The sequence below is a fragment of the Lissotriton helveticus genome, chromosome 4_1 (assembly GCF_964261635.1).
Source record: "Lissotriton helveticus chromosome 4_1, aLisHel1.1, whole genome shotgun sequence".
Lineage (NCBI taxonomy): Eukaryota > Metazoa > Chordata > Amphibia > Caudata > Salamandridae > Lissotriton > Lissotriton helveticus.
In genome coordinates, this window is record NC_136063.1 from 584,861,926 (window position 1) to 584,888,184 (window position 26,259).

The window sequence follows — 26,259 nt, forward strand, 5'->3', positions numbered from 1 at the left end:
CATGGAATTCCAGAAATTACACAATTGACTATAATAAGACAAACCGGTGTACTTTTTGGTCAAATAACATGATGAATTTGGCCAGTCATATTAAAACTGTGTGTTTAGGTCCTTCATCGAGAACCCCGTTGTCTGGTTTGAAAAACAGCTGACGTGGGAGTAAGAAAAAAAACTACCAGTGTTAAACCCTTGGTGGTTACTCCCTGGTTGATTTTCAAAAAGAAAAAAAAATCGTGATTTGAATTTCCTTGTAGGGGGAACAATGTAAGTAGTCGTCGCTAGTGAGGCACAGAGAACTTTATAATTTAAGCATGTGAGAACAATACTGAAGGTGTCGGAAATAAGGAGGGAGTAGGATTAAAAATGGATTAAGCTGAGAGAAGTCACGCTTTTTGGTGATTCGTGTAGATAAAGTTCCTTAATAGCCGAATACTGCGATTCCAGAATTAAGGTCGAGGCCATTTCAATATCCGATGTAGAGGGCGCTCGATATATCTCGCAGCTATATGTAACTAATTCCAGTTACTTCTTTTTTGTTGGAGTCAAATTGTGAGTCTCCCTTATTGAACATATATGGCCCTCCTTGTGAGAAGGTAGCGTTTCATTAAGGGCGCAAAGTATTCTAGGGCGAAGGGCCCTGATGAACTCCCGATATCTCTTATTAAACAAGAGGTTTCTGCATGGGTTCTTATTTTGTGTCAGGTGTTTCAATATTGTTATTTGCATATAGTTATACAGTCTTACTGAAAAGGAAGTCTTGTAATGCCTTTTTATAACAAGCATTGGCATAGCCAATATGTCTCGCCGACTAGACCTAATAAGTGTTTACCCATGTGTGAGTATAGGGTTTGGTGCTGGGGGTGGGGTTGCACAAACAGAACCAAGCCTATCCATGCACATGTACAAGCATATACACTCATGCAAGTAGGCAGTGAAGAGGGACCATGCAGGTACCTGATCTACCAGCCAGAGTCTGTCCCCAGCTCCTCGTGCTGCCCAAGCAGAGCCCCCTCCCGCACACTGCACCAGATGCCTTAGGCAAATCTCTCTTATCATCCGGAGTGACTGAATCGATGATATCATGGATACTGTGACGATAAGCAAACGAGGAGGCGTTAAATCGTTTGCAGGTGGTCCAAAATACGGCAGCCAGATTAATTCTGAATGCTCCCGCAAGGACCCCGTCCAAACCTTTGTTAAGTCATCTTCATTGGTTGCCCATACGACAACGTGTCACATTTAAAATCTGTTGCTTAGTGCACAAATGTCTCTATGGGCAAGGCCCCAAATATCTGGCACAAAAATTTCAGATATATAAACCTGAACGTTTATTACGTTCGAGCAACCAACGCCTACTGGAAACTCCCAATGTAAAAAAAGTCAGACAAGGTGGACGTGCCCTATCATTTATTGGCCCTACCATGTGGAATAAACTTCCTTCTGACCTAAGACACAATGACAACCACCTGTGTTTTAGGAAGACCCTAAAAACTCTCCTGTTTCAGATGGCATAATTCTTCATGTGGCTTCCACAGAGACAACATACTTTAGAACTTTTGCGAGCAAAGCGCGGAGATACCTTCTGGTCGATTCCTGCGCGATACAAGCAATTAAATAAATAAATAAATAAATAAGCACTGTGGCACTGTTAATTGTAATGTTACCGATGCAAAATAATAGTTTTTTTTAAAGCCCGTCTCTTTAAACAAAAACAAAAAAGTTACAAAAAGAGAATTTTTTCTAAAAAGGTGCCAATGGGAAGACGATGTAGGTCCCCAGGCAGTGTCTTGGTGCTGGGTTTAACAGAAGGCCAGCTGTGTCACAGCCAGGTGGGAGATCCCTGGAGCTGTGACTGTCTTGTGTTTCACGAGGACCTGCCACGCTCTTGTGAGTCAGCGCCTGTTCGCCTTTTCCAGTATCTACCCTGCAACAACAAAGAAAAAAAATACAACTGTGGAACATGGCAACACGTTTCTTGACACTTGGAAGGGGAGTTGGGTGTTCTTCGAGAACATAAAAATGAGTTGTGTGAGAGTCCATGAAAGCTACGCTTGCACTCCGCCCCCACTCCTGCACCCCCATCCCTTTAAATTCCCTATTGTTTTCCAAGCATTTGGCTGCACGCTGTCCCTCAAGGCAGGAGGTCCACGAGGTGAAACGGCCGACAAATATTCACTGATTCGCCCTGATTTTAGCCTACTATTGAATTTTCCAGTTCTTCGGGGCACCGCGTTTTAATACATTTTGGATTTATTTTAAGCGCCTACTGCAGGAAGCAGAGTGCCTAAACTAAACAGGTTTCAATTCTAGTCTGACAGCTCAAGAGGTTATGTCATCATGTCAGGCTCATGTCAGCTGCAAAGTTTATCCTAACATGTCACCGGCCCCAGTCCTGTAAGGAGGTAAGTCTCTCGGTTAAGCTGCATGCTGCGTAGCTGTGTGTGTTACCTGCACATAAAACAGCCCAGTTATGATCGGGTCCCCCGCTTCCCACCACACCACTCGGCTTCCGCAGGGGGCGATAACAAAGAGGCATTGAGTGCTGAATTAAAGCAGGCTCGCGTTACCAGGCTGATGAGAATGTTATTTTCTAGCGCCTGTTGCGGCAGGATGCGGTCTGTGTAAAATGGTTTCAGCACTCAAGCTTATTGCGTGGGTCTCCCTGGTGAGTGAACATCACCCGAAAAAGAGCCTGTTATCACCCCGGGTTTAAGCGACTAAACTGTGTTCTCGCAAATGGTATGAAAGCCCGTCTTTTCAAGAGTTTTTTTTTTTGCACAGTTTTATATAGCGCGAACTAGACCCGAACCGGGCATCACAGCGCTTTACATAGCACCAGTTACGTAACATGAGGACACACATTCATTTTTAGGCACGGGGAGATTAAGTGATTTGCCCAGAATCACAGGAGGTTTTGGCGGCATTACCGAGACTCTAACCCAGATCCCCAGGTCCGAGATCGAGCGCCCTAGCCGTTAGGTCAACTCCTCTCCCCATGCTGTTATGCTGTTAAAAATAAGCAAAGTGGCAAGCACCCTCCCACTGCCCCTCGCTCCTCTGTCTCTATGTGCAATCTGTCTGCCTCGGTCCCTTGTGGGCGCGAGCAGGGACACCATCTGTTTGCAAGTTAATTACAAACCGATGCCGCCAAAGATCGCTCCCACAATGGAATCGCCAATCGTGCACACGTTGGCATTGAAAGCAATGCAAAGCGTGCACGTTTTGGGCGAAAAAGCGAATTGATTCCAAGAGGTCTCCTCATATGCAGCGCATACGTCTTTCTAAGGCTGAGGAGCACCAGTAAAGTACAGTGTACTAGCGCTTGCCTTGTTATCTCCTGTTTCAGAGCTTATTTTTATCTTTCCTTTGTTTTCATGCTTTTCCTACCCTGTGTATATACTGCTTCTGATTCCACTTTAGAAGCCCCCCTCCTCCTAGCGTACACAGCCCCTGAAGTAGTTGTCTTTTGGCCCGACGGCTAACGCTGGGTGTTTCTGTGGCGCATCCCTGCTCTGAGGGGACAGGGTCAGCAGACACATGGCGAGCGGCACTTGCACACTCACACCACCACAAGAGCACGCGCCGCTCCCTCAGTACCTGGTGAAGCAGTGTGCGTTTCTCTGCCGTGGCCTGCTCTTGCTGGCTTTCCAAAGAAGCCGCTCTGCAGCTGATCTCTCTCCATGTACACACACAGGGGGTGGGGGCCGCTCCCCCGCCTCTGCTCCTGTAGCTGTCACACTTTGCATTGTCTCTTTCTGGCTCTGCCAGGTCCTCGAAGATGCGCTTTATGCAGGTTTTGTGTTCTTTGATATTAATGGAGCCGCGTCACGCTTAGGGGGAAAATGCAATACATACACGTAATGGTGGCCTAAATAGAGCTGCCGGCGGCCTGCCCCCCATAGCCCTTGTGTGGCCACCACAGCTGTGCAGAGTGACCACTGCTTGCAGGGACCACTTGCATCTGCTGAGGGCAGCTAGGCAAAAAGCATCCATTTTAAGGCTGATAAAATAAGTGCCACAAAGATGGGTTAGCACTAACGCATTTTATTTCAAGTGCCACAAACCAGATCCAGCAGTGTATGGAGTATTAACAAAATAAGCTATTATCAGTTCTTCTCCGTGATACTTCCTGGGTTGATGTCAGCAGCGTGCTTCATTGTTTCACAAGCACAGGGCTTAGGCTCAGCATTTCATCTGCCCGAGGTCAACCAATCAAGTTTATTTCGGGTTAAAGCCCATAAAGCTTAAAAAGCAAATAAAATATAGTGAAAATTAAAACTGCCACACAATATCATCAGTTTCTCTAATAAAACCCTACCAAAATCCCCCCCCCCATGCTACACATGAAGGGTACATAAATTACTTATTGGTATTTCAGTTACACCGCGCAGCTGACAGCTTATGACCAGCACAGATTTATTACTCAAAGAAGTAAAGATTGAGGCTGTTGCCAGCTCTAATTCCTAGGCTAATAATAAAAAAATTGCTGGTCCCATATTTGTGAAATGTGATGGTTTTTCTTTTTTCTTTTTATTCTTTTATACTTATTTATTTTAATCCTCAATCGCCAACCCTCTCACTTCGATTCACACCCAAGTAGTCCATACCCTCACTCAGCAAGCTGAGAGGCGTAGGGGGTCTAAGATGGAGACAAACCCACCTACTGGTACCGAGACTTCTATGGGTGGACACGAAGAACCAACTGAGACTACTCTTCTGCTAAGCTCCGAGTGCTAGATGGCCTTTATCGTGGGGCAAACAGTACCAGACTGGGAAATGTGATGTTTAAGAAGCCCTGCTCCCTCCTCCCTGTGTAAAGGTGTACTATCAGAGAGGAACCAACTCTTTCTGCCATGTTATCCCAGAAAGAGCAGCAGAGTTTTTCCAATTAATTGAGGTGTTCTACTTAGAGCGGAGCAGAGCAAGGTCTATGAATCTGTTTGGGGATGAGAGAAGAAGCCCATTATAACAGATTCCAGGGAACTTGTAATTTCACAGCCAGTAATTCCTAAGGGACTATCTAGTCGGGGAGCGTTATAATAAAAGGGAGGTACATCATCATAGCATGTTGTGGGGCAGGTTTGAATGTATCACGCGAAACCTGGGTCATCATATATTAGGATAAATACTATGTAGCCCCTGGGGCACAATGTAAGCTCTATTTATTATGTTGAATTAAACGTATTTGAATTGTGTGTTAGAGAAAATTTTATATGGACACAAAAGCACATTTTCCCACTCAGTATTATGCAAAGAACTCGCTGTCTCCCTCCCAGGTGCAGTGTAATTTTGACTGGGATATGTCTTGGAGTTGTAGGTAGGCTTTACACACCCACTTTATTAAATGAGCATCATCACCCATAGTGTATAGTATCTATAGGACCATATGTGTCTGGGAAACCTAGTGTTGAATAATGTGTGGAGCACATCCTTAATGGGACTGTAAAGGAGAAATTGGCCTAGAGGCAAGTTTTAATCCATGACCTGACCTTGGAACCTGGACTAAGTCTCCAACTGCAGAGAGCCCTGATTCTGGCTTGTAAAAAATCTGCTGAGGACGCTGTCAACAAGCGTATGTGGTTAAACCCAAAAGAGTTATGGTTGTTGTTTTAGAAGGAGTGCAAGCCAGCCAGGCGGTGTTGAGCAAGGTGAGCGTGGAGGATAAAGACACTGTAAAGAGAACATCAGCCAATATCTGAAATCATGTGCAAGGTTCCCAGCAGATAAACCCATTTCAGTCAGTGTGACCTAGTAACTAGCAAGCAACACATTGGAGTTGTGCTGCTAAAAGGTAGCTTTTAAAATCCAGGAGAAGGAGGCCTCCACAGACAGGCAGTTTCAATGTAGTACGGGCAACTCTGTGTTGCCCACCTGTCCCTTATCAAGGCACCCATCAGTTGCTTTCACTCCTTGAAAGAAGAGTCAATTTAAACAAATAATATAACAAAAGAGGCAGCACCAGCATCTTGGCTAGCACCACTTGTTCCTCACGGATGGTGAGAGTGAGGACCAAAAGGCTACCTGAAGGCACAGGGGGCGCATCGCCTGCCCAAGATTACCATCACGTAAATGCTGGGCTGTGTGAAAAATATTGCTCCCTAAATAGCCGAAGGAAGTCGCTTTCCATATCGGTCTCCGCTCAAGACAGGCAAAAGAGATAAACACCACTGAGCGGAAAAATGCAGGACTTCGACCAACTAACTGAGAGGCCAGAAATTGAAACTAAATCATCCTGAGTCTAATATCTGCAGGATTCATGGTGGAGTCCTGGATGTAAATAAGTATATCATCAGCTTACAGGGACACTGCATGTGTCTGTCCTCGTGTTGGAATACCTCGGTGAGCTCAAGAGCAGGTGCAATCGGGAAGCCAACGGTTGAGTGACTGAGGCGAATGGCTGGAGTGACAATGCCCTTTGTAGTTGTGCAAAGATCAGAAATGCACTGTCCGGTCTTCACCCTCACCAGCGGTTTGGTGTATATAACGTGGACTAGTTTACGCAAATACATTTGGAGTCCGAAAAGGTTGAGAACTTGGTGCATGTATCTCATGAATGTAGGGAGTAACATTTCCTAGCCAAGGCAAGGCAGCAGGCGGGAGCCTGTCTCTCGCGATATGTATAATATCCCATAACCTATGAAAATTTGAGGAGCGATTAGGGCACAGGATAAAACCTGACAGATAAATGTGGACTAGCAATGATATTCCTAGAATGGGGCACACAGCAAGTACTTTGGCCAGGACCTTATAATCTGTGTTGAAGATGAATAATGGGCAACTGGAGTTCTACAATCTTTAGATGAGTGCCTTATTCATATAGGGGGAAAGGAGCCCTGTTCAAGGGCTGTTATACAGATAATAATTGAGGTGAAATGTGCATTAAAAATAGTGCGTAAAATTAATTCTGGAGATCATCCGGTGGAGGGGCCTTGCCACGTGGTAACTTAGTGCCTCCCTGATGTCCTGTATCGTGATGGGTAGAGCCATCGAGGCAAAAGAGTTGACCAAGAGTCAAGATGGCTGGACCCCAGAAAGGGAATCATCTGTTATATCATTTCTTTTACACCCAAGAAAACTTTGAACAGGCTGGAAGTCCATAATGATGATTGTCAGCCATCGGCGTCTGTGGGACTGGCTTGAGATGCATTACGACATGGGGTTGGCCCCCCACCTACTGCTAAGACGACGTAGACACCGTTTAAGATCTGCGAGAGTGGTAGTGCAATCTGATGGTACTCTGGACCTAGAAACACAACAATGGGAGCGAGAAGCAGCCAGGGTGTTGGTAGAGGCTGTTGCCACCGCTGCCACCTCATGTGCTGACTCAGAGCTGGTGGGCACCCACAAACACTTGAGTGAACAGAGGGCTGATACATATTTGAGGACCTACCTGAAGGTGCTGTAGAATTATGTTGCACCTGACCATGAAGGGACCGGTTTGAGGCGGGCTGGGAAGGGGGCTGCCACCCAGATAGATGATGGGATAGTTCTAGTAGTCGTAGCCCCCCTGGGTGTACCTAGTAATTGCTGCATGGACTTTTAAGTGGGGTGGGATGCGGTGGCTGCACTAATGGAGGGGCATGGACTTGCATTCTCCTGAGTAGCCTGCCTCCTCCACCTCCCCTTTTCCCCTGTTCCACTTTCTTGCCTCTTCCTTTGTTTTGTCCTTATTTCTTCAGGTTTGGCGTTTTTGGTTAAATAACTCCGTTTGAGAACCCTAGGGTACTAGTGCGTGTAAATGCTGATTTGGCTACCCTCTGGGTAGGGTCAGACAGTTTTCTGCCCCAAGATATAAACTTGGTTCATACCCGATAGAGGAAGTTGCGCACACACTGTAGTTCAACTGAGATAGTTAAGTGGGCGGGAGTAGTATTGTGCTTGGGAAGCCACAAGTTAAGTTGACAGGTGTTTACCCGGGGTGGGAAGGGGGTTGCACACTGTTTCGTTTTATTGTTAATACAGTGTTAATTGTGTGTCTGAGGGTAATGGGGAAGGTGTGGGTGGGTGTGTGTGCGCATGTGTGCGCATGTGGATGGGGAGCAAGACATTGTGTGCTGGGTGATTTGGTACGTTTGCTCACATAGAATGTGAGGGGCCTAAACTCCTTTGTGAAACGATACAGAACTCGCACCTATCTTAGCAAGACTGGAATAAAAATGGCACTACTCCGGGAGTCACATCTGCTTGAGTCTGAGACCCAGAAGCTCCACAAAAAATTGAGGGGGACATCTTGAGTCCTCCACTTATTTATCCTACACCAAAGGGTGTAGGATAAATGGGTGACACCGGGGGGGTTCCCGTTTCAGTTGTGTGGCTAGGTCGCAGATGTGGTAGGGTGCTACATATTTCTACATGTCCTATTAAATGACATTCACCCCAGCTGGGTATGAAGCCCCGCATGGTGGCTAGCTTACGTGACACGATGTCTAGATTGCAACTGCTAGACATTTGGAGGGAGCTTCACCCCTCGGGTTGCGGAGTTCCCCTGTTATACCACCACCCACAGGAAGCCTAGTAGTCTGGACCACTTCTAAACCAAGGTTATCTGAATGTTCTGAAGGTAACTTACCAGGTACGGATCACGTCCGATCATGCCCCATTATTTTTGGAGTGTGGTGTTCAGGGACATAGACCCAGAATTCCACTATTGCGATTGTGCCCTGAGGTGATTGACCAGGAATTTAATAGAGATCTATGGAGGAGGTATTGACTGGCTTTTTTTTGTTTTTTTACTATTAATAGAAACTACTCACTCGATAGGCGCGGGAGGGGGGGGGGCTTAAGGTAGTAGTCTGCGGCGAGAGCCTCCGCAAAGTATATGGTACAAGGAGGAAACTAGAGTGGGAATTCCAGGAGGGAGAAGAGACCCTTGTGCATCTGTAGCGATGGGCGCGTGGTTGAGAGGCGGATGGGGGGCCCTGGTGGAGGCGCACAGCCAGTGTCTCCATTGAGACCGCAATAAATCAGGCCGCATGTTGGCATGGTTGATGAAGAGGGAATTCCCCCACTGCTTTTCCTAGCCCTGCGCTGCCCAAATGACACAATGATCCTTGTACAGGTGGCAGTTAATAAGGCACTCTGACCACTTGCGGACAGTGTATTCCGCCCCGGCTTCAGTTGCTGTTGCCGGAGTGAGACACTTGTTGGACAGTATTGCCCTTCCCTGGCTTACAGAAGCTCAGGCGGGGAGGGACTGTGGAGAATGTTATGCTAGAGGTCCTTCAAGAGGCCCTTAGGACTGTGGCTAGAATGAAGTGCCTGGATGGTCTCCTGGTCGAATATTTCCAAACGTATTCTGTCTGTTATCCCCTCCAGGAAAGCAGGGAGCAATGGGAGGCGCCCAGGACTGGTACACTGCCAGACAAGATGCTCGAGGCTATTCTCATAAATCTCCCTAAGCCAGGCAGGGATCCCACAGATCTTGGATCGTATAGACCCCTTTCCATGCTCAACGTTTATGTGAAGTTGCTGGCTAAAGTGCTGGCATTGCGATTGAGCCAGGTGGTTACACATTTGGTTCTAGACAACCAATGCAGTATTATGCCTGCCAGGGGCATGCATATGAACTCGAAGAAGGTCTTTCCCACCTGATGCATGTGACCCAAGGCATGAAACTACGCACTGTGTTGATGGTACTTGACATAGAAAAGACTTTGACAGCTTATCCTGTGAGTAGTCGTGGGAGGTGCTCCGTCATATGGGACTGGGTGAGCGGTTTCCGAAACGGGTGAGACTCTTGTATGCTCAACCGACTGCAAGAGTGTGTACAGGTAGTGTGGTCTCCAAGGTATCAGACAGGGCTGTCCGCTGGAGCCACTCGTAATCTACCTTGCGGCTAAAATGCAAGATTGGAGTGTGCGTGTAGAGAGACCGTGCATATTGTGTCTCTAAATGCCGAAGACACATTCATTTACACTGTGGATCCGGACCAATCTGTGCCTCACCTCCTTTGGCTAATGGCACAGTTTAGAGATGTCGATCAGTAAAAGACAGTGCTGTTTCCCCTGGTGGAGTTGGCTGACATCTCTACTCCCAAAATCCCCCTGGTAGGATTGCAGTGTGAGACAGTGAGCTTTCCTTATTCTGGAATGCAAATGACTCCTGATCAACAACAGTAATATGATAGGAATATCGACAGAATAATGGCTGGACTTACTACGATTTTAGAGTACCCTACCGCTATCAGTTATGAGCAGGGTGGCATTGAGCAAAATGGTCTTATTGCCCCACTGCCTATATACCCTGCAGAACTCATTCTGTGCATTGCCACCCTTGCTGTTTCAAAGTATCGATAGCCTACTAGTGACCCTTGTATGGCTGGTAAGAGAAATGGAGTCTGCCTTGAGATCCTTAAATTAAATCCCAGCCAGGAAGGACTTGGCCTTCTGGGCCTCAAACTGCATCATCTGGTTTAGCTGTTGTAGTACGCCGCTATGTGGTGTGAGGAAGGCTCCAAGTGGGAAAAGAAACCCCTATCTGGATCCGTTGAGTTGGGTGATCTCCCTAGGTTACTTATCAGTTATTGTGCGCTTCTGGCTGCTACCCCATTCCGGGTCACGCAGGGGGCGCCCGCATGGGAGAGGGCCGTCAGACAGGTAATACGTCGGGTGCCTTATGTCAAGCTCCTTCTAATCTGGTGGTTACGCCCTATGTACATATACATGACTATGTCGATGTCTGGCTGGGGGCTGTCAAAGAGCAGGAGACCTCCTTTTTAAACTGAGTCTTTATGTCCTGGGAGGAAATGGGTACACACTTTAAGATAGGTGTGGGACAGTTTTTACAGTACGCCAGTATCTCTCGCACAACCAGAGACATCTGGACGAAGTTCCCAGAGAAGCTGGAAGAATCCCAGGTGTTATAAGTTCTACTGGACCCTGGGTCCACACAAGGCATATCTCGGCTGTATGAAGCCCTGAAGTCAGATAGACAGATTAACATAGCTCCTGAAGCACGCAGCTTGTGACTAAGATCTAGACTACCCGCTCACAAACACGGAATAGAAAAGGACCCTGAACAGGTCCATGAGGTGGCTAGTAACGCAAGTTTTGAGGGGACCCAATTTTATCATATATCTATATCCTACCTGACACCGCAGCACCTACACAGGATCTACCAGGAGAGACCTATTCACTGTAACGTGATCACGGCTGATTTCAGACACGTCCTGTGGAAATGCTCTGCCCTTTTTGGGATTCAGTGCTGTGAGGTTCGTAGAGTAACACATGTGAATGCAAACTTGACAATCCGTCATTGTCTGTTGGGGTTTTTACCTCTCCCCGATATGGAGGAAACCAATGCAGTACAAATTTGCCCAGTTGGGTTTGGTGTTAACCAGTAGGCTTATAGCTATACATTGGATTGCCCCACTCCTCTAATATGGACTGAACGGGTATCTTATCTCCTGGAGTGGACAGTGACTGAAGAATGCAGACTCCGGAGAGGTAGTACAGATAACCATGCAGAGCGAGATCTTGAGGTCTGGGACAGTATGATTACTAAATGACCCTATCATGAAACCTAAAGGGAGACTGACTCCGAGGACAGATTATCGGAGGGAAAACCTGCCGACTTGCCCATTCAGGTTGCTATCCAGCTGACTCCTAACCAGTTCACTGAGCCCGTTGGTACACCCTCGCCCCGTGGTCCTAAATGACCGGAAGGACAAAGTGGGAAGTGCTTGAGTCCGTGTCTCATGAAATACGCCACCTCAGCAAAGTTTGTACATTAACATTTTAATGGTTTGTGAGACTTTCCTCCTCCTCTCAGTGGTTGCGCCCTTTTCTCCGTTTCCCCCCCTCCCTTTGCCTCCTACCCCACACATAGGGTAGGTAATAACTATTATTATTATTATTATTATTATTATTATTGCTGTGCTTTCACTTGCACCCGCTGAGGATACATGATAACGCTGTAGTTGTGTTTTCTTCTATTTTATATATTTTTATTTGATTTTATGGTTATGAGCTAATTGTGGCTGCTTGACCCCTTGAAGGGTTCCGGTGTCTAAGAATTGTATTCCTGAATGTCAGAGGAATGTATGACCTATGTTATTCTAAAAATAAATAACACATTTTCAAAAGAAAGCAAACGCATTGGATGTGGAGGGCACTCCAGAACAACATGTGTGCTTTGCCCACACCAGGCACTTGCAGGTAAACAGAGTTGTTCCTCGACTGATGGATACCTGGGAGCTTCAGAGAACCTACAGATCTAAACTCTTCGATCTTCCTAACTGGATTAAAAGCAGGTAGGCTGCTTGGAGTAGGGCCCAATAGTTGGCACCTCTCTATAGGTAGAGGCTGTTTGCAGATTCCCACTGGACGCCTTCCAGCAGCCATTTCTCGCAGAAGAGAAGGGTCCAATATCCTTGCAAATCAGACAAGGGAACAGGCTCCACAAGTCCTGGAACATATTGCTCTGAACTGAATTGCGCCCTGAAATTCAGTGTATCATTGTGCCACAGGCAGGCAGTAGAAGTCCCTCTTGCAGTAGTAGGTGAGGCTTTCTCATTATTCCACATTCCAAGGAAGTTGAGTGGCAGTGGGCCATGCAAGATTTTTTTTTACGTCTCAATCTTTTCATAGTGTGTACTCTGAAAAGAAACAGTGGTCTGTATAGGCAATACTAGCACAACCAACTCTTCAACTGAGCACCAAAGCATGAGCCCCTACGATAGGCTTATACTTGTGAAAGCAAAATGTAAGTACAAAGTCTTTGTGTAACTAGCCTGTAATCTGCACTTGCTCAGTTGCCTTGACAGGTGGGCAGAGGGGGGAAGGAATGAAAAGAGTGGAGCTTGCGTAATCAATGTTCATTAAGGATTAAACACAGTTATTAGATCAATCAGCATATAAATTGTCTGGTCATTTATTCCATTCCCCCTCTATATAGCACGATTATCCGGGGGGGGGGGGGGCGGGGGGAGGACATATTGTAGCAAAAAAAAAACTGCCACATATGTCCCCAGCTGACAAATTACCATCTGTTTCCTCTATTTCACTCCAGTACAGTAGCACTGTCGCTGTCCATGCCTAGAATTTGTGTCCTGTGTCGGTGTTCACAAACAGAAACGTTTATTGCCACCTTTCACCTGAAGGCATGCTGAAAAACCACATGATAGCCTTTGTCCCACTGATGTTAAACTTCCTTTAGCACTTACAGATCCTCTCGGTGCCTCAGTGTGATGAGGCTAAACTCTGAAAGTATGTGTACCCTGGAACCTTTCACAGTTCTGGCCCTTTTTTGTCCCCTTTTGTTGCTGCTTTGGTTTCAGCATCTCTGTCCAGCATGGGATAGTCCAGTGTTTTATTAATGTGGGCAGTAATTTCCTGCTAGCATCATTGAGCAGCCTTAATTGGGGGTTCGAGGCATGTGAGCTGTAGTGCCAATGCTTTGCATGCTCCTGCCATCTGGTGTTGGGTCTGGATGTTTGCAGTTTGTTTCTCTTTGAGGACATATTTTCTAGTCACGAGGTAGGCTGCGACTCCTTTGGGGAATAGTGCGCATGGGCATCGACTCCATTAGATTTTGTTTTTTTCAGCCATCCGGTTCGGACCTGAATTGAGGCGCTCCGGTTCAACACAGTTTCTTCGGTTTCCCTCGGTGCGCAAGACACTCCCTGGGTATCGTATTTCCTTCCAGAAACCCTCTTTCGATCGGGAAGCTCGTGGAAGGCCGGCGGGCCTACCAGCATCGATCCGCCTCGCAGTCGATGGAACGGACTACATTCAAATTCTGTCCTCGCTGCCACGTGAAGTTTCCACGCACCGACTCACACAAACTGTGCAACCTGTGCGGGTCTCCGGAGCACAGAGAACAGGACTGCAACACGTGCAAGGCTCTCCTCTCCAAGAAGACGCTTCGAGACAGTCTGGCTTGACGTCGCGACATGCAGAGCCAACATGCAAGTTCCATTCTGGACCTCTTCCAAGAGGTTTCGGAACAAGAAGCCGGAGATGCCATAGGAGCCGGAGAAAAACAGGATCCCATCTCCGACTCCGATGGGGACGATGAAATCCCACAAGGGCACCGTACCGTGAGTACAGATCCTCCCTTGCCCCAAAGTCCACCTCAGTCCAAGAAAAGGCTCCGGTCTAGCCCCCACCTCCGGGCCATGGTCGGCACGGACCACATGTTAACGATGCCCAGCCCTCCGGCTCTGCACCGAAACGCACCCAAAAGCCTTCCGGCTCAGAGTCCAGTCGCCCGAAAACGGGCTCTGACCTGAAACCTTTGGGATCGAAGTCGAAGCCAGGCTCCGGCCTGCCCTCTTCGATGCCGAAAACACTTTTGGATCCGAAATCATCAGGATCCAAACCATCGGCACCAAAACCTTCGGCACCGAAACAACCGGACGTGCTGATTCCATCTCAACAACATTTTGATGCTCCGCCTACCAAACCGGATCCGCAACACAGTTGTATAGCCATCCAACTACTGGACAGATCACCACAAAAGTGACACATAAGAGGAAACCTGACACAGAGGAGACCTTCCACATTCCTTTAAAGAGGAAGAATGTCAGGACTAATCCTTCTCCTTCTCCCCTTCCATCCCCTAACTCTCCTCCGCCTCAATCTTTAATGATTTCACCTGAGCACTCACCACCACACACCTGAAGATCAGGACGATTAGGATAAGGATGAGGATAGGGATGGGGCTGGGGACAAGGCACCATTACTCCCAGATCCATGGGCAGATTATAATACCAACTCTTCCCACAGAAAATGATCCTGGCCTGTACCCTACCATGGCTCTCCACCGGACACGGTTACATAGAACTGCTGGGTAGAGCTGCCAACTACTTAGGTGTACAGCTGCACAAAGAATCCCTTGAAGAGAATTTCCTTTTTGAACCTCTTAGCAGCACACAAGTCATCCCACACATGCCCATGCTCAAGGGTATGATCAGGCAGATTGATGACATATTTAACCACATGAATGCTACAGCAATTCATCCTCTGTGCTGCAGATCCATTATTTCCATTGTTCATGACGAGCTCAGCTCGTCATGAGCACACAAGCAGTGTACTGCATGACGAGCTGAGCTTGTCATGAGCATGGAAGGGGTTAATGACCCCTTCAGGGCCCGTATCTTTACCCCTTGGGTAGATAAAAAGTACAAGCAGCACCATCTGACCCAGCGTATATAAATGGACAATTACCATTGGACTCCTTAGTGGTGTCCAACGCACGTAAAAGGGCCAACTCCCAAACTACAGCTCCACCTCCAGGTAAAGAGTCTAAGCTCATTGACTCTTCAGGGAAAAGGGTAGCCTCTCGGGCAGGAAACTTCTGGCGCATCTCTAACATGCAAGTGCTGCTCGCAAGGTGTGACTGAGCACATTGGGACGAGATGAAGCAGTTGCTCCCAATTTCTGCCCGATAAACATAAATCTAAAGCGCAAGACTTGGTGAGGGAAGGATAGCTCATTTCAAATAATGCAATTAGGTGTTCCCAGATGCTGCAGACACTGCTGCTAGAGCTGTAAACACAGCGTCCTTTTAAAAAGGCACGCCTGGCTTCGTGTCTCGCGTTTCAAACCTGAGGTTCAAACTTCCGTACTAAACCCACCTTTTAAGAAAGAACACCTCTTTGGCCCCTGTGGTAAATTCCTCACTGGAAAAAAATGAAGAAAGACACTGAAGTGGCTAACACAAGCACGTGGTTCCTTTCGGCGCTCCTTCTACCAGAGAGTCCAAAATTTCGTCTTCAGAGACCACCACCACCTACAAGGGCAATAACCAACCCTCTGCCTCTAAGGGTTACTTCAGAGGTGGTTACAGAGGCAACAATGGTAGAGGTAGAGGATCAAATACACGCACAGCCCCCTCCAACTCAAAGAAATGACTTCCCTACGCTCCGCTCGACCATTTCATACCTGTCCCGGGGGGCAACTTTCAGATTTCCTACCAGTCCATAACAATGGACAAGTGCGTACTAGAAATTATCCGTTCTGGTTACTGCCTAGAGTTCACCAACAATCCTCCAAACATTCCCCCAAGATCACACCAACTCTCACTGAATCACCTGCGCCTCCTCAAACAAAAGGTTCAGTTTCTCCTTCTAAAAGGGGTTATGGAGCTTGTACCATCACAACACCACAGGTCGGGCATCCACTCCTTTTACTTTCTAATACCCAAAAAGGATGGTTCTCTCAGACCAATATTGGACCTCGGAGAACTAAATCTTTACATAGTCAGACCATTTTCACATGGTAACACTTTAACAAGTACTACCACTTCTGCAAGAGTGTGACTTTCGGTCTACTCTAGACTTAAAAGACGCCTATTTCCATATTCCAATCCATCCTGCTCTTCGCAAATTTCTCAGATTTGTGATAGCAGGTCAACATTACCAGTTCAAGGTACTCCCGTTCGGAGTCACCATTGCCCCAGAGTTTTCACAAAGTGTCTGGCAGTAGTCGCTGCTCACCTGAGAAGACAACACATCCATGTCTTCCCCTACTTGGACGAACGGCTCATCAAAGCCAGTACGTATCCAGAATGTCTCCAGCACACTCGCAGAACAATTCAGTTACTACATCAACTGGAGTTCAAAGTCCATGTGCTAAAATCACATCTCCAGCCTGCCAATACTCAAAACTACCTTGGAGCCACCTTAATTACTCAAAAGGCTCTGGCCTTTCCCAATGCAGCCAGAATTGCAACATTCTGGCTTTAGTTCTCCAGTTTCAATCCAATCACCCGATTCCAGCTCTGGTATGTATGCAACTACTGGGAAATATGGCATCTTGCATCATGATCGATTCCCCATGCCAGGCTGCACATGCGTCCCATTCAGGAATGCTTAACGAGTCAGTGGAACCAATCACATGGTCTGTTAACCGATCTAGTGTTGGTAAGCAGCTGTACTTCTCGCTCTCTGCAGTGGAGGAACCCACAACATTTATCAAAAGGACGGCCCTTCATAGACCCAGTTCCACAGACAATACTAACATCGGACGCGTCCCTCACTGGCTGGGGGAGCTCATCTTTAGCACCGCACAGTGCAAGGCCTATGGACCCAACAGCAAAAGTTGCTCCACATCAACCATCTAAAACTGCTAGATATCTTTCTAGCTCTCAAGGCATTTCAAACTCACCTGGTTAGCAAAACTGTCTTTAGTTCATACCGACATGATAGCCATGTATTCGTTACAAAAACAGGGGGGGTGTTCCACTCTCTCCAACTGTCCCACTTAGCCCAAGACATCTGGCGGTTGGCCATTCACCACAAAATCTATCTCCTAGCGGAACACCTCCTATGAGTGAACAACCAGATTGCAGATTTCCTCAGCAGGCAGAGGCAGAAAATACACAAATGGGAATTCCACCATGGGGGTTCTCCTCTTATACTTCCAAAGTTGGGGAGTCCCATCTCGCTAGATGGCAGACTAACCTAGTGGTGCAGCAAGCAACACCTGCTCGCGCACTAGAGCTTGCACAAACATGGCTAATGTCAATAAAATTGCAAGTACAATTCTATAAAACATTCTTTTCCCTTTACTACACACCGTATAAAATGGCCAAATGTGCCAGCGGTCTGGGAACTGCATGCCCTCGTTGTTCATTGGCTGCAGCCAATGATATTCACATGTTCGCCACGTGTTCAGCACTTACCAATCTTAGGACAGAATTATCCAACTTCATATCGGATATATTTCAGGTAGAAATTTATTATTTCCACTGAAGAAATAATCCTAGGAGTGGCTGGAACTGAGCGGCCGACAAACCAACAGGGGCTGATCTTTGTAGCCATGGCAGCTCTTAGACTGTGTATAGCCTCCGCATGGCTCGACTCTCATCCGCCGTCCTTCACACAATGGTGGGCTAGATTACTTGCAATATGTAGTGTGGAGGTGGCCATATATAAAAATAAGGGCATAAAAAAGAAACCAAAAGGGATGGTTATCTGGGAACCACAGATACTTTGGATACAAGCTCACACTTAAAGGAAATATAACAGAGAGGGTATCCTGTAGGAGAAAGATGAAAGATGTAAGATGGATTGTGAATCTCTCTCTTCTTCCTCCTTTTTTTTTTTTTTTTCCTCTCTCTTCTTTTTTGGCAGCCAAATCTTGTTAGTTTATGTATGATCTAATTTGCTCTGGAAACGTGTCTCTTTTATTTATATATTTCAGGTGGTTTAACCGAATTTGTTTCTTGACCTTGGTCTTCAAGTGGGGGAGGGGGGAAAGGTACTGTATTAAATGTCAAAATGCCAATAAAAACTAAAAAAAAAAAAAAAAAAAGTTGGGGGAGTCCCTCAGATCTGTTTGCCACACAACAAAACGCGAAATGATAAAGCTTCGCTTCCAGGTACCCACATCCGCTCTCCAAGGGTAGTGCACTATGGATGAACTGGTCAGGGATATTTGCCTATGCTTTTCCGCCTCTCCCACTCATTCCATTAGTGGTTCGGAAGCTCTGGCAAACATCCAACACACTGATCCTAGTAGCTCCCACATTAGCCCGTCAATCATGGTGTACAAACCTGTTGGAGCTGTCTCTGGTCCTGCATCAATAGCTGCACCTAGCATCCAGTCTCCTCACACAGAGCCATGAAGAAATCAGACACCCAGATCCAAAACAACTGAACCTCGCGATCTGGCTCCTGGAGTCATAAGAGTTTGGTTATCTGAACTTTCCACCAGACTGCATGAACCTCATCGGGAAGGCCAGCTACGCAGCTAAATGGAAACGCTTTTGTTATTTATTGTAATAACAATCACATCAACTCTCTTGATGCTTTCTTACAAAACATCATCTGCTATCTGTTACACTTGCAGCAGTCCGGATTGGCTTACACCTCCGTCCGGCTGGATCTTGCTGAAATAGCTGCGTATCTACAAAGTAGGCAACGTTTATCACTTTTCAGAGTGCCGTTATTAAAGCTTTCAGGGAAGGACTGAAGAGTTATACCAGCAAGGCTCCCACCTTCCCCACTGTGGAATTTTAGCATAGTCCTCACAAGATTAATGGGGCCACCCTTTAAACTAGTGTATAAATAAGAGCCACAGTTTCTCTCTTGGAAAACAGATTCCCTCATTGCAATCACTTCACTGAGGAGAGTGGGTGAACTACAGGCACTAACCATAAAAGAACCTTTTTTCCAATTGCCCAGAGACAGTGGTTCTTCGTACAAACCCACAAGTTCCACTGAAGGTAGTATCTGCATTTCACATAAATTAGTCTATAGAATTACCTGTATTCTTCCCTCAATCCGATTCTGTTACAGAACGAGCTCTAGACACCTTAGATGTCAGAAAAGCACTTTTATATTATATCGAAAGAACAATCATTTCGTAAAACTAAACCACTTTTTTGTTGCTTTTGCACCACAACACAAGGGCAATCCTATCTCCAAATCAGGTACTGATAGGTGGAATGTTAAATGCATTCAAACTTGTTTTGCAAAAGCAAAAAGAACTCTAACTGCACCCTCTGGAGCGCATACCACTCACAAGTTAGGGGCTACTATGGCTTTCTTAGGAAACATCCCCATAGTTGACGTTTGCAAAGCTGGTCTACACCGCACACATTCACCAAACCCTATTGGGTAGATGTGTTAGCGAGACAACCAGCTAATGTGGGCCAAGCAGTACTTAAAACACAATTTCAGACAACTCCAGTAGCTACAGGTTAGCCACCGCTTTGGGAGAATACGGCTATATAGTCTATGCAAAGCATGTGATCTACAGCTCGCATGCCTCAAACAGATGTTACTTACCCAGTAAATCTGTTCTTGGCATGTACAGCTGTAGAGTCGCATGTGCCCACCTACATCCCCGGGTACCTGTAGCTGGTGCAGTTCTCTTTAGTATACATACTAAAGCATGGACATCTCATTCTACTCTTACAAACTCCATTCTCACCCTCTGCGGAAAAACAATCTAACAATGGAGTCGATGCCCATGCACACTATCACCGAAAGGAGGAGTCCCCTACCTCGTGACTGAAAAAGAATTCTTTAAAGAAAACAAGCTGCAAACATCCGGACCCAACACCGGATGGCAGGAGTATGCAAAGCATGTGAATCAACAGCTGTACATGCCAAGAACAGATGTTTACTGGGTAAGTAACATTATCCTTATTCCCTGTGTGAGGTAACACCTGGCCTTCATCGTTCTCCTTTCCCAGTCCACTTGATAATTGGAGGTTCTCAGTCAAAAAAGTCCTTTGCAGAAGAAGACAGCGACTCGGACAAGGACCTGTGAAGCTGTTGAAGTCCTATGTGTACCGATGTAGAAATGTATATTAACCCCTTGACCGCGGCGAAAATTCCGCCGCGGTGCGGGTGATTTACGATGTGGGCATGGTTCGGACGGCCCCCGGCCGTCCTCCGCACACGCCCACCGTGACGTCGGCCGGCCGCCGGCCGTCCGACGCATGGAAGGGGTTAAGTGACCACAGAAGTAACACCAAGATTGCAAAATTATACAAACAGATCATTGTTGTTTTAATAAAAAAAATTTAATTAAAAAAAAGTCCTTTGTTTATGGTGCCACATTGTTTACTCACTTTGTGGGTCATCGTAGCACCTACCCCAGGGCAGCACCTATACCTGAGCAAGGCCCTAACCAGTTGTTAATCTACAGTGGAAGATCACTCTCCCCTCACAAGGTCTCCGCTGTGCTACTCCTCTGTGCCAAGACCACAGGATCATCTTCAGGCTGCCCTGTGATACCGTATGCCATACGGGGTCTGTTTGCCCTCAGGCCACTCTGACTTCTTTACCTTTGCTGTTGGTATTGGCAGTAAGGGAGGTTATCACCATCCCCAATTGCCTCTGTCATATTGTTGACCCAGTGCTATTGTAATGGGAGTCAGTAGGGCCGGGCTGCCGCAGGAAGGACCCAGCGAGCAGCTGTACAGTGCCTCTGGTTCTGCTTTTTAACTGCCCGTCCCTAGTCAGACTCTTTCTTCCCCCTACAAAACTTTTCAAAGGGAAGGTTAGCATACTGTTGATGTGTTTACCCTGAACCAAGAAAGGGTGCTCGGAATTCTGCTTGTGTCTCGAATCGCAGTGATGCTGTTCTCCCTAATTAGTGCCACTCAAAGTAAATTGTCCTCTAAAATCCAAAATAGTATCTCTAATCTCTGAAGTCAAGGGGCAAGCTGAAACTGGCTCTGTGGAAGAATTGTGAAGCACATGTGAAAATAAGGTTGGCCTATAGCATACAACTAATTAGACATTTTATTTGGATAAGCCCACAGTATTTCGTATTTACAATTCTAAAGGCCCTATTATACACCGGAGGATTGTGTGTTACTAGTATTCCGCAGACTAGCTTTCTAAATTAATAGTAAAGTTTCATTTGTTTTCTAAGTGATATGTTGCTTCGGCTGATAGGTACCAGCGCAGCATGACCCTTCTGATGAGAGAAAATAGTAACTGGGAATATCCTGCACCCTAACTTTCATATGGAACCTTCAGCAGCTTTATGTTGCTGTTGCAGGAAGTCACCGAAAAAAGTCCGAATTTATAATCCCACAAAATCGTACACGCTCCCTTTCTCTAGTGCAGGAACCCGAAGAGGGGTCTGACCTAACCATCATTGACCTTCATCTTTTAAAAAACAAAAAAAAAACTTAGCTTGTTGGACCCCTGAAGAAATGTGACTAAGGCATCAATAATTTGGTAAGATTTATTGAACAGTAAAAGGTCCCCAGAGGCAGTGGTGGGTGTTAGCAGGTTAATGGGCAGAAGTGTACTAGCCACACAACTTTAACATGTAAATAACAAACTGAAAGATCTCGTGACCCGGTGAGCATGAGGTGGAGAATAAAACCCAGCAGCTATTTAAATGAATACATAGATTGTACCCCTACAGCCAGGCATGAAATGCATAGCGAGACAAACAAGTATTTTGCTTGAAAACAACAATTACATTTACCCGATTCTGTAACCTTTTTACTGAGATTAAAAAAAACATGGTGCACTGGTTGACACTTTAATCTGTGTCTGAATTATATTCGAGCTATACCCAATCTAAGCAGCAGCCAGTTCTCCAAACCCAGCGAAGATGTTTTTAGTCTTCACTGATGAAGAATTCTGACGATTGCGGGTCACTGCTGCCCATATTGTGGTAGTACCATAAGCTAAGTATATATTGGGATAAGATCCTGACTGCAGTTGGTCATCTGAAACTCAAATCTTACAGGATCCATGTGGGAGATCCCTTGGATCTCCCACACTAGGCCTTGTTGATCAATGTTAGGGAAATTGTTGGTTAAGACATTAGTAGCTGCAGTCCAGCCCATCTTCTTTCTGTGAGGGGGACAGCAACACCACCCCACTGGGGTGTGGGGGGGGGGGGTGATTGACTTGGGAAATTTTAGCGAGGTCTAAAATTACCTTGACACTTGAACATAAGATTATTTCTCTTTAAATAGACTGATCTTCCTGACATACCTGTGAAACTAATATAAAGAACTTGCTTGACCATGTTTGTTAAGGTTCTTGCAAGTGTATCAGGCAGAGATGTCTGCTCTTCTCTCAGAGGACAACCGAGAAAGGGAGTACCTTCTTCTTGAAGCACAAATTCCCAACCAGTGCTTTGACCCTTGTACACTGGCCAGTAGCATGGAACATGATATACAGGCCTTCTAATGTAGAGATTTCTTTAAGTGCTCCAGCTGGTTTTGTAAGACTAAATATGTAAGGCTAAAATGTTCATCCTTACTATTTTTGTTCAATTGTTAGCTTTGTATGTTGAAGTACCTACCTCCTTGAATACTGCTGCGTGACCTTTATGCCTAGAGGTAGGCATATAACTTGAATTTGTTTACATTGTTGTAATATAAATAGCCTTTATGAAATATGACCGACGTAGCCAAAATGAATTCAGTCTTTAACAAGCTCCTTTTTATTTATTTTTTTGTTTCTAATATAATAAACTATGTGACCTTTTGTAATAAAGCCTTTTGAATGCTGAGGGATCTTAGGCCAGTGCACTTCAGTAATCTGAAACAATTTGGTTTGCACTAGCAAAATGTAGCACGTTTGCTAACTTAATCAGTCTATCAATTAACTTTTGTCAGTCGAACTGAACGATTTACCTTTCTTTTTCAGGTGAAGATGTATGGTCTTATGCAAAAGGGCTTCCTCATTTGTTCCAGCAGGGTGGAGTTTTCTACAATATAATGAAGAAAAATATGGGTAAAAAAATCTATTTCTTTCTTGTGAAATCTATTTAAATAACTATAAGGAAATCTTCATTAGTATTCATAAAAATACATATTCACACTCCAGTATTGTCATTATCTGGTTATAATTTAACGAGAAATTTCTTGTTAAAAATTATATCCAATCGTGCCTATAAACTGATGGCTTTCTTAATGCAACATTTCCAGCATGTTCGCTTTCCTTTCTCAAGTGGAATTTGAATTAATAAATAAGTACCAAACTACTCCGGAGAACAGGCCCATTTTCTGTTTCCTGTAAAAGCCAGTTTTAACTGTCATGACCGAGGTCTTAAAGTAATACATAATTTTACTAAAAATACATCTAAGAAGAGGGCCTTTAGTTCATCCCTCCTAAGCCTTTGCTCAGTTGAAGTGTCGTATTTTTTGTTGGCACGGCACACAGACCTTAAAAGATATTTAAAATGTGGCCAGACCTGCAATTCGAGTAACTTTACTTACCTGCTCGACCTAAACCTAATGTGCTACACCCATGGTCTATACACAATAGTTTTATAAGGAACACAATCTTTTTATAGAATCCATGTGCCTGATATTGTTTCATAGCTGTATTTCATAACGGAAAATAAAGCATCAGCTTTTCAATTGTTATCGTCTTTAAAAACTTTTCTATATATTTTCATGTACAAGTTTTCAGTAGAGCTGCAACTATTTATGTAAATTTATATGTCAGCGCAACAGCTACTCAAAAAGGGTTTCCCGGCGCTATCAGGAAACCGCAGAAGAAAGAGAAACCTACTTGCTAAAAAGCCAAGTTTTAAGTGACTTGCGGAACAGTAAGAGATTGGATTGTGTGCGAAGAGATAGAAGGAGAGCATTCCATAATACAGGACCCAAATACGAAAAAGAACAACCACCTGTGCGGGAAAGTCTAAACTTTGGGACCTGGAATTTGACGTGTGTATAGGACCGAAGAGTGCGAGAGGGAACGTAAAGACAAGCTAAGTGTTGCAGGTAGCGGGGGCTCTGTCGTGCTTGATACGAAACATGTAGGTTAGGGCCTTAAACATGACCCGTTTCTTGACCGAGAGCCAGTGTAGGTTCCCCAGCAGACTGGAGATAGAGGCGGTTCTGGGGGCCCGGCACAGTAATCTGGCGGCAGTTGTGCACTCGCTGCAACTTGCGTGTTACATCTTTATTAGCTCCCAGATAGAGGATGTTCCCATAATCCAGCCTAGATGTTACAAGGGCCTGGACTATGGTTCTCTGGGTAGGGCCAGGTAGCATCCACACAATCTTCCTCAACCATTTCAAAATGGCGAAGCATGTTGCAGCAACCTTGGTAGCTTGTTGACGCATAGATAATGAATCGTCGATGATAAAGCCAAGGTTGCGGGAACGCACCCATTTCTGTGGGCCAATGTTGGCGGCCCCACAGTCCTCTATCTATATCAAGAACCAGAACCTCAGTTTTTTCGCCATTAAGTTTTAGAAAATCGGCGTGCATCCAGGACGCCACTTTACTGAGACCCGTCCTAAGAGCAGAAGGCTCTGTGGTCTTACCAGCTGAGAGAGAGAAGATGATCTGGGTGTTGTCAGATACGAATATACTTTTTTAGAGTTGGGTAAACCTTGTTTATTTAATTTTCTAGTACCATGCACACACACTGCAGGGGTTACAATTTTGTATATGCTGAGTTCAATGTATTTTTTTTTTTTTTGGTCTCACATAGGCAGTGGTTGCGCTGTGCAATATTCATGATATGGGTGTTAAGCTCTAACCAATGTACCGCCCATCTTTACAATTGGCCCTTCTTCCTGCCCTTTGTAAATGATGGCTTTTGAATCGGCGATAGACTCCGTAGTCCCTCCTTTTACTCCTTTTGTAACCTCCCATAAGGACTGGCCCTCTTACAAGTGTTAGTTGGTATGTTTTATGTACTGTCTATGGGCACTGTTTTCTTAAATGACTCTCTCCTATGGCACATGCAACGTGATTTCCTGTAATCGGCAACTGCTTGTTTTCAATTTACTACTGACGATTGATGCTTTCTGCCGTATGCTGCTAGTTTTACATTGACACTGAAATACTTCCACATTAAATGTAGTTTTCCCCTTGTGTTCATGTATTTACATTGTTTTTTATTTCTTAAAAATCAGTTTTGCCGAGGCTCGAACCCTGTTCCCCCAGGTCGAAAGTCGGCAGCTCTAGAGGTTACGCCACAGCCAACTTCCTGATGGCTACACATTTGGGGTGGTGTGCTTCTGTATGTCAGGGGATTGCCTATGATAGTCTCGCAAAAAATAAACAGACAAATGGGTCAAAACAGAATGAAACAGAATGATTAATTGTACCAAGATGTATGCCTTTTCACTTCTGCTTGGTGTAGTTCACTGCCCTGATTTTTTATTTTTTTAAATTGCTGCTACAGAAATGCAAACTGTTAACGGGGGGTTAGTGATGCATGAGGGCAGAGAAAGATTAAACTTGGTAAAAGCAAGTTTTTAGGCAAACCCACATGAAATGTAGTTTCCCCCACGGTCACTTTTTCTGTCTCAAAAACGAGAGCTTTACAGCCATTCTGGTATTGATAACGTATTTTAGTTTTCTACTAATTATGCCACCTTGTGATCTCCAGACATCCTTGTACATGAATCAGGACTGGCGACAGACTTTTCCCAAAGGCGAAAGCTAGCCGAACAAAAAAACTATATGGAAAGAGACAATTATGCACACACTGTTAGAGAAGGCATTTCAAGAAAGGCACAAATCTGCTATATTCACAGATTTGTGTGAAAACCTTCAGAGAACTTCCTATTTTACTTATTTTATTTTAGGCACGGTTAAGGAAAACCACCACAAAGGTGGAGTCTGGCTCTTTTCTAAGAACATTTAAAATGCAGCAGGAGCAAGATGTATGTAGAATAGTATTGTTTATGAGGTCCAGTTAAAACCAATGGGGACATATACTTGGGAAAAGGAACAAATGATGGATGGAATGCTGAACAATGCAAACATTCACCCCGAGTCACATAGATCTGGGTTTAATTCATCATTCTTTTGCTCACCACCCCGGTTCGGACCCAGCCATAGGCAAATCACTCTTG

General features: G+C 45.4%; 1 protein-coding gene across 2 annotated transcripts in view; it reads left to right on the top strand.

Annotated features, from left to right (window-relative positions):
• Positions 1 to 26,259, top strand: part of VCPIP1 (valosin containing protein interacting protein 1) — a 108,358-nt gene that overhangs the window by 23,131 nt on the left and 58,968 nt on the right. For both annotated transcript variants that reach the window (XM_078687211.1, XM_078687212.1), the window contains exon 2: positions 23,081 to 23,167. In XM_078687211.1, the coding sequence (XP_078543337.1) occupies positions 23,081 to 23,167 (87 nt within the window). The remainder of the gene's footprint in view (positions 1 to 23,080; positions 23,168 to 26,259) is intronic.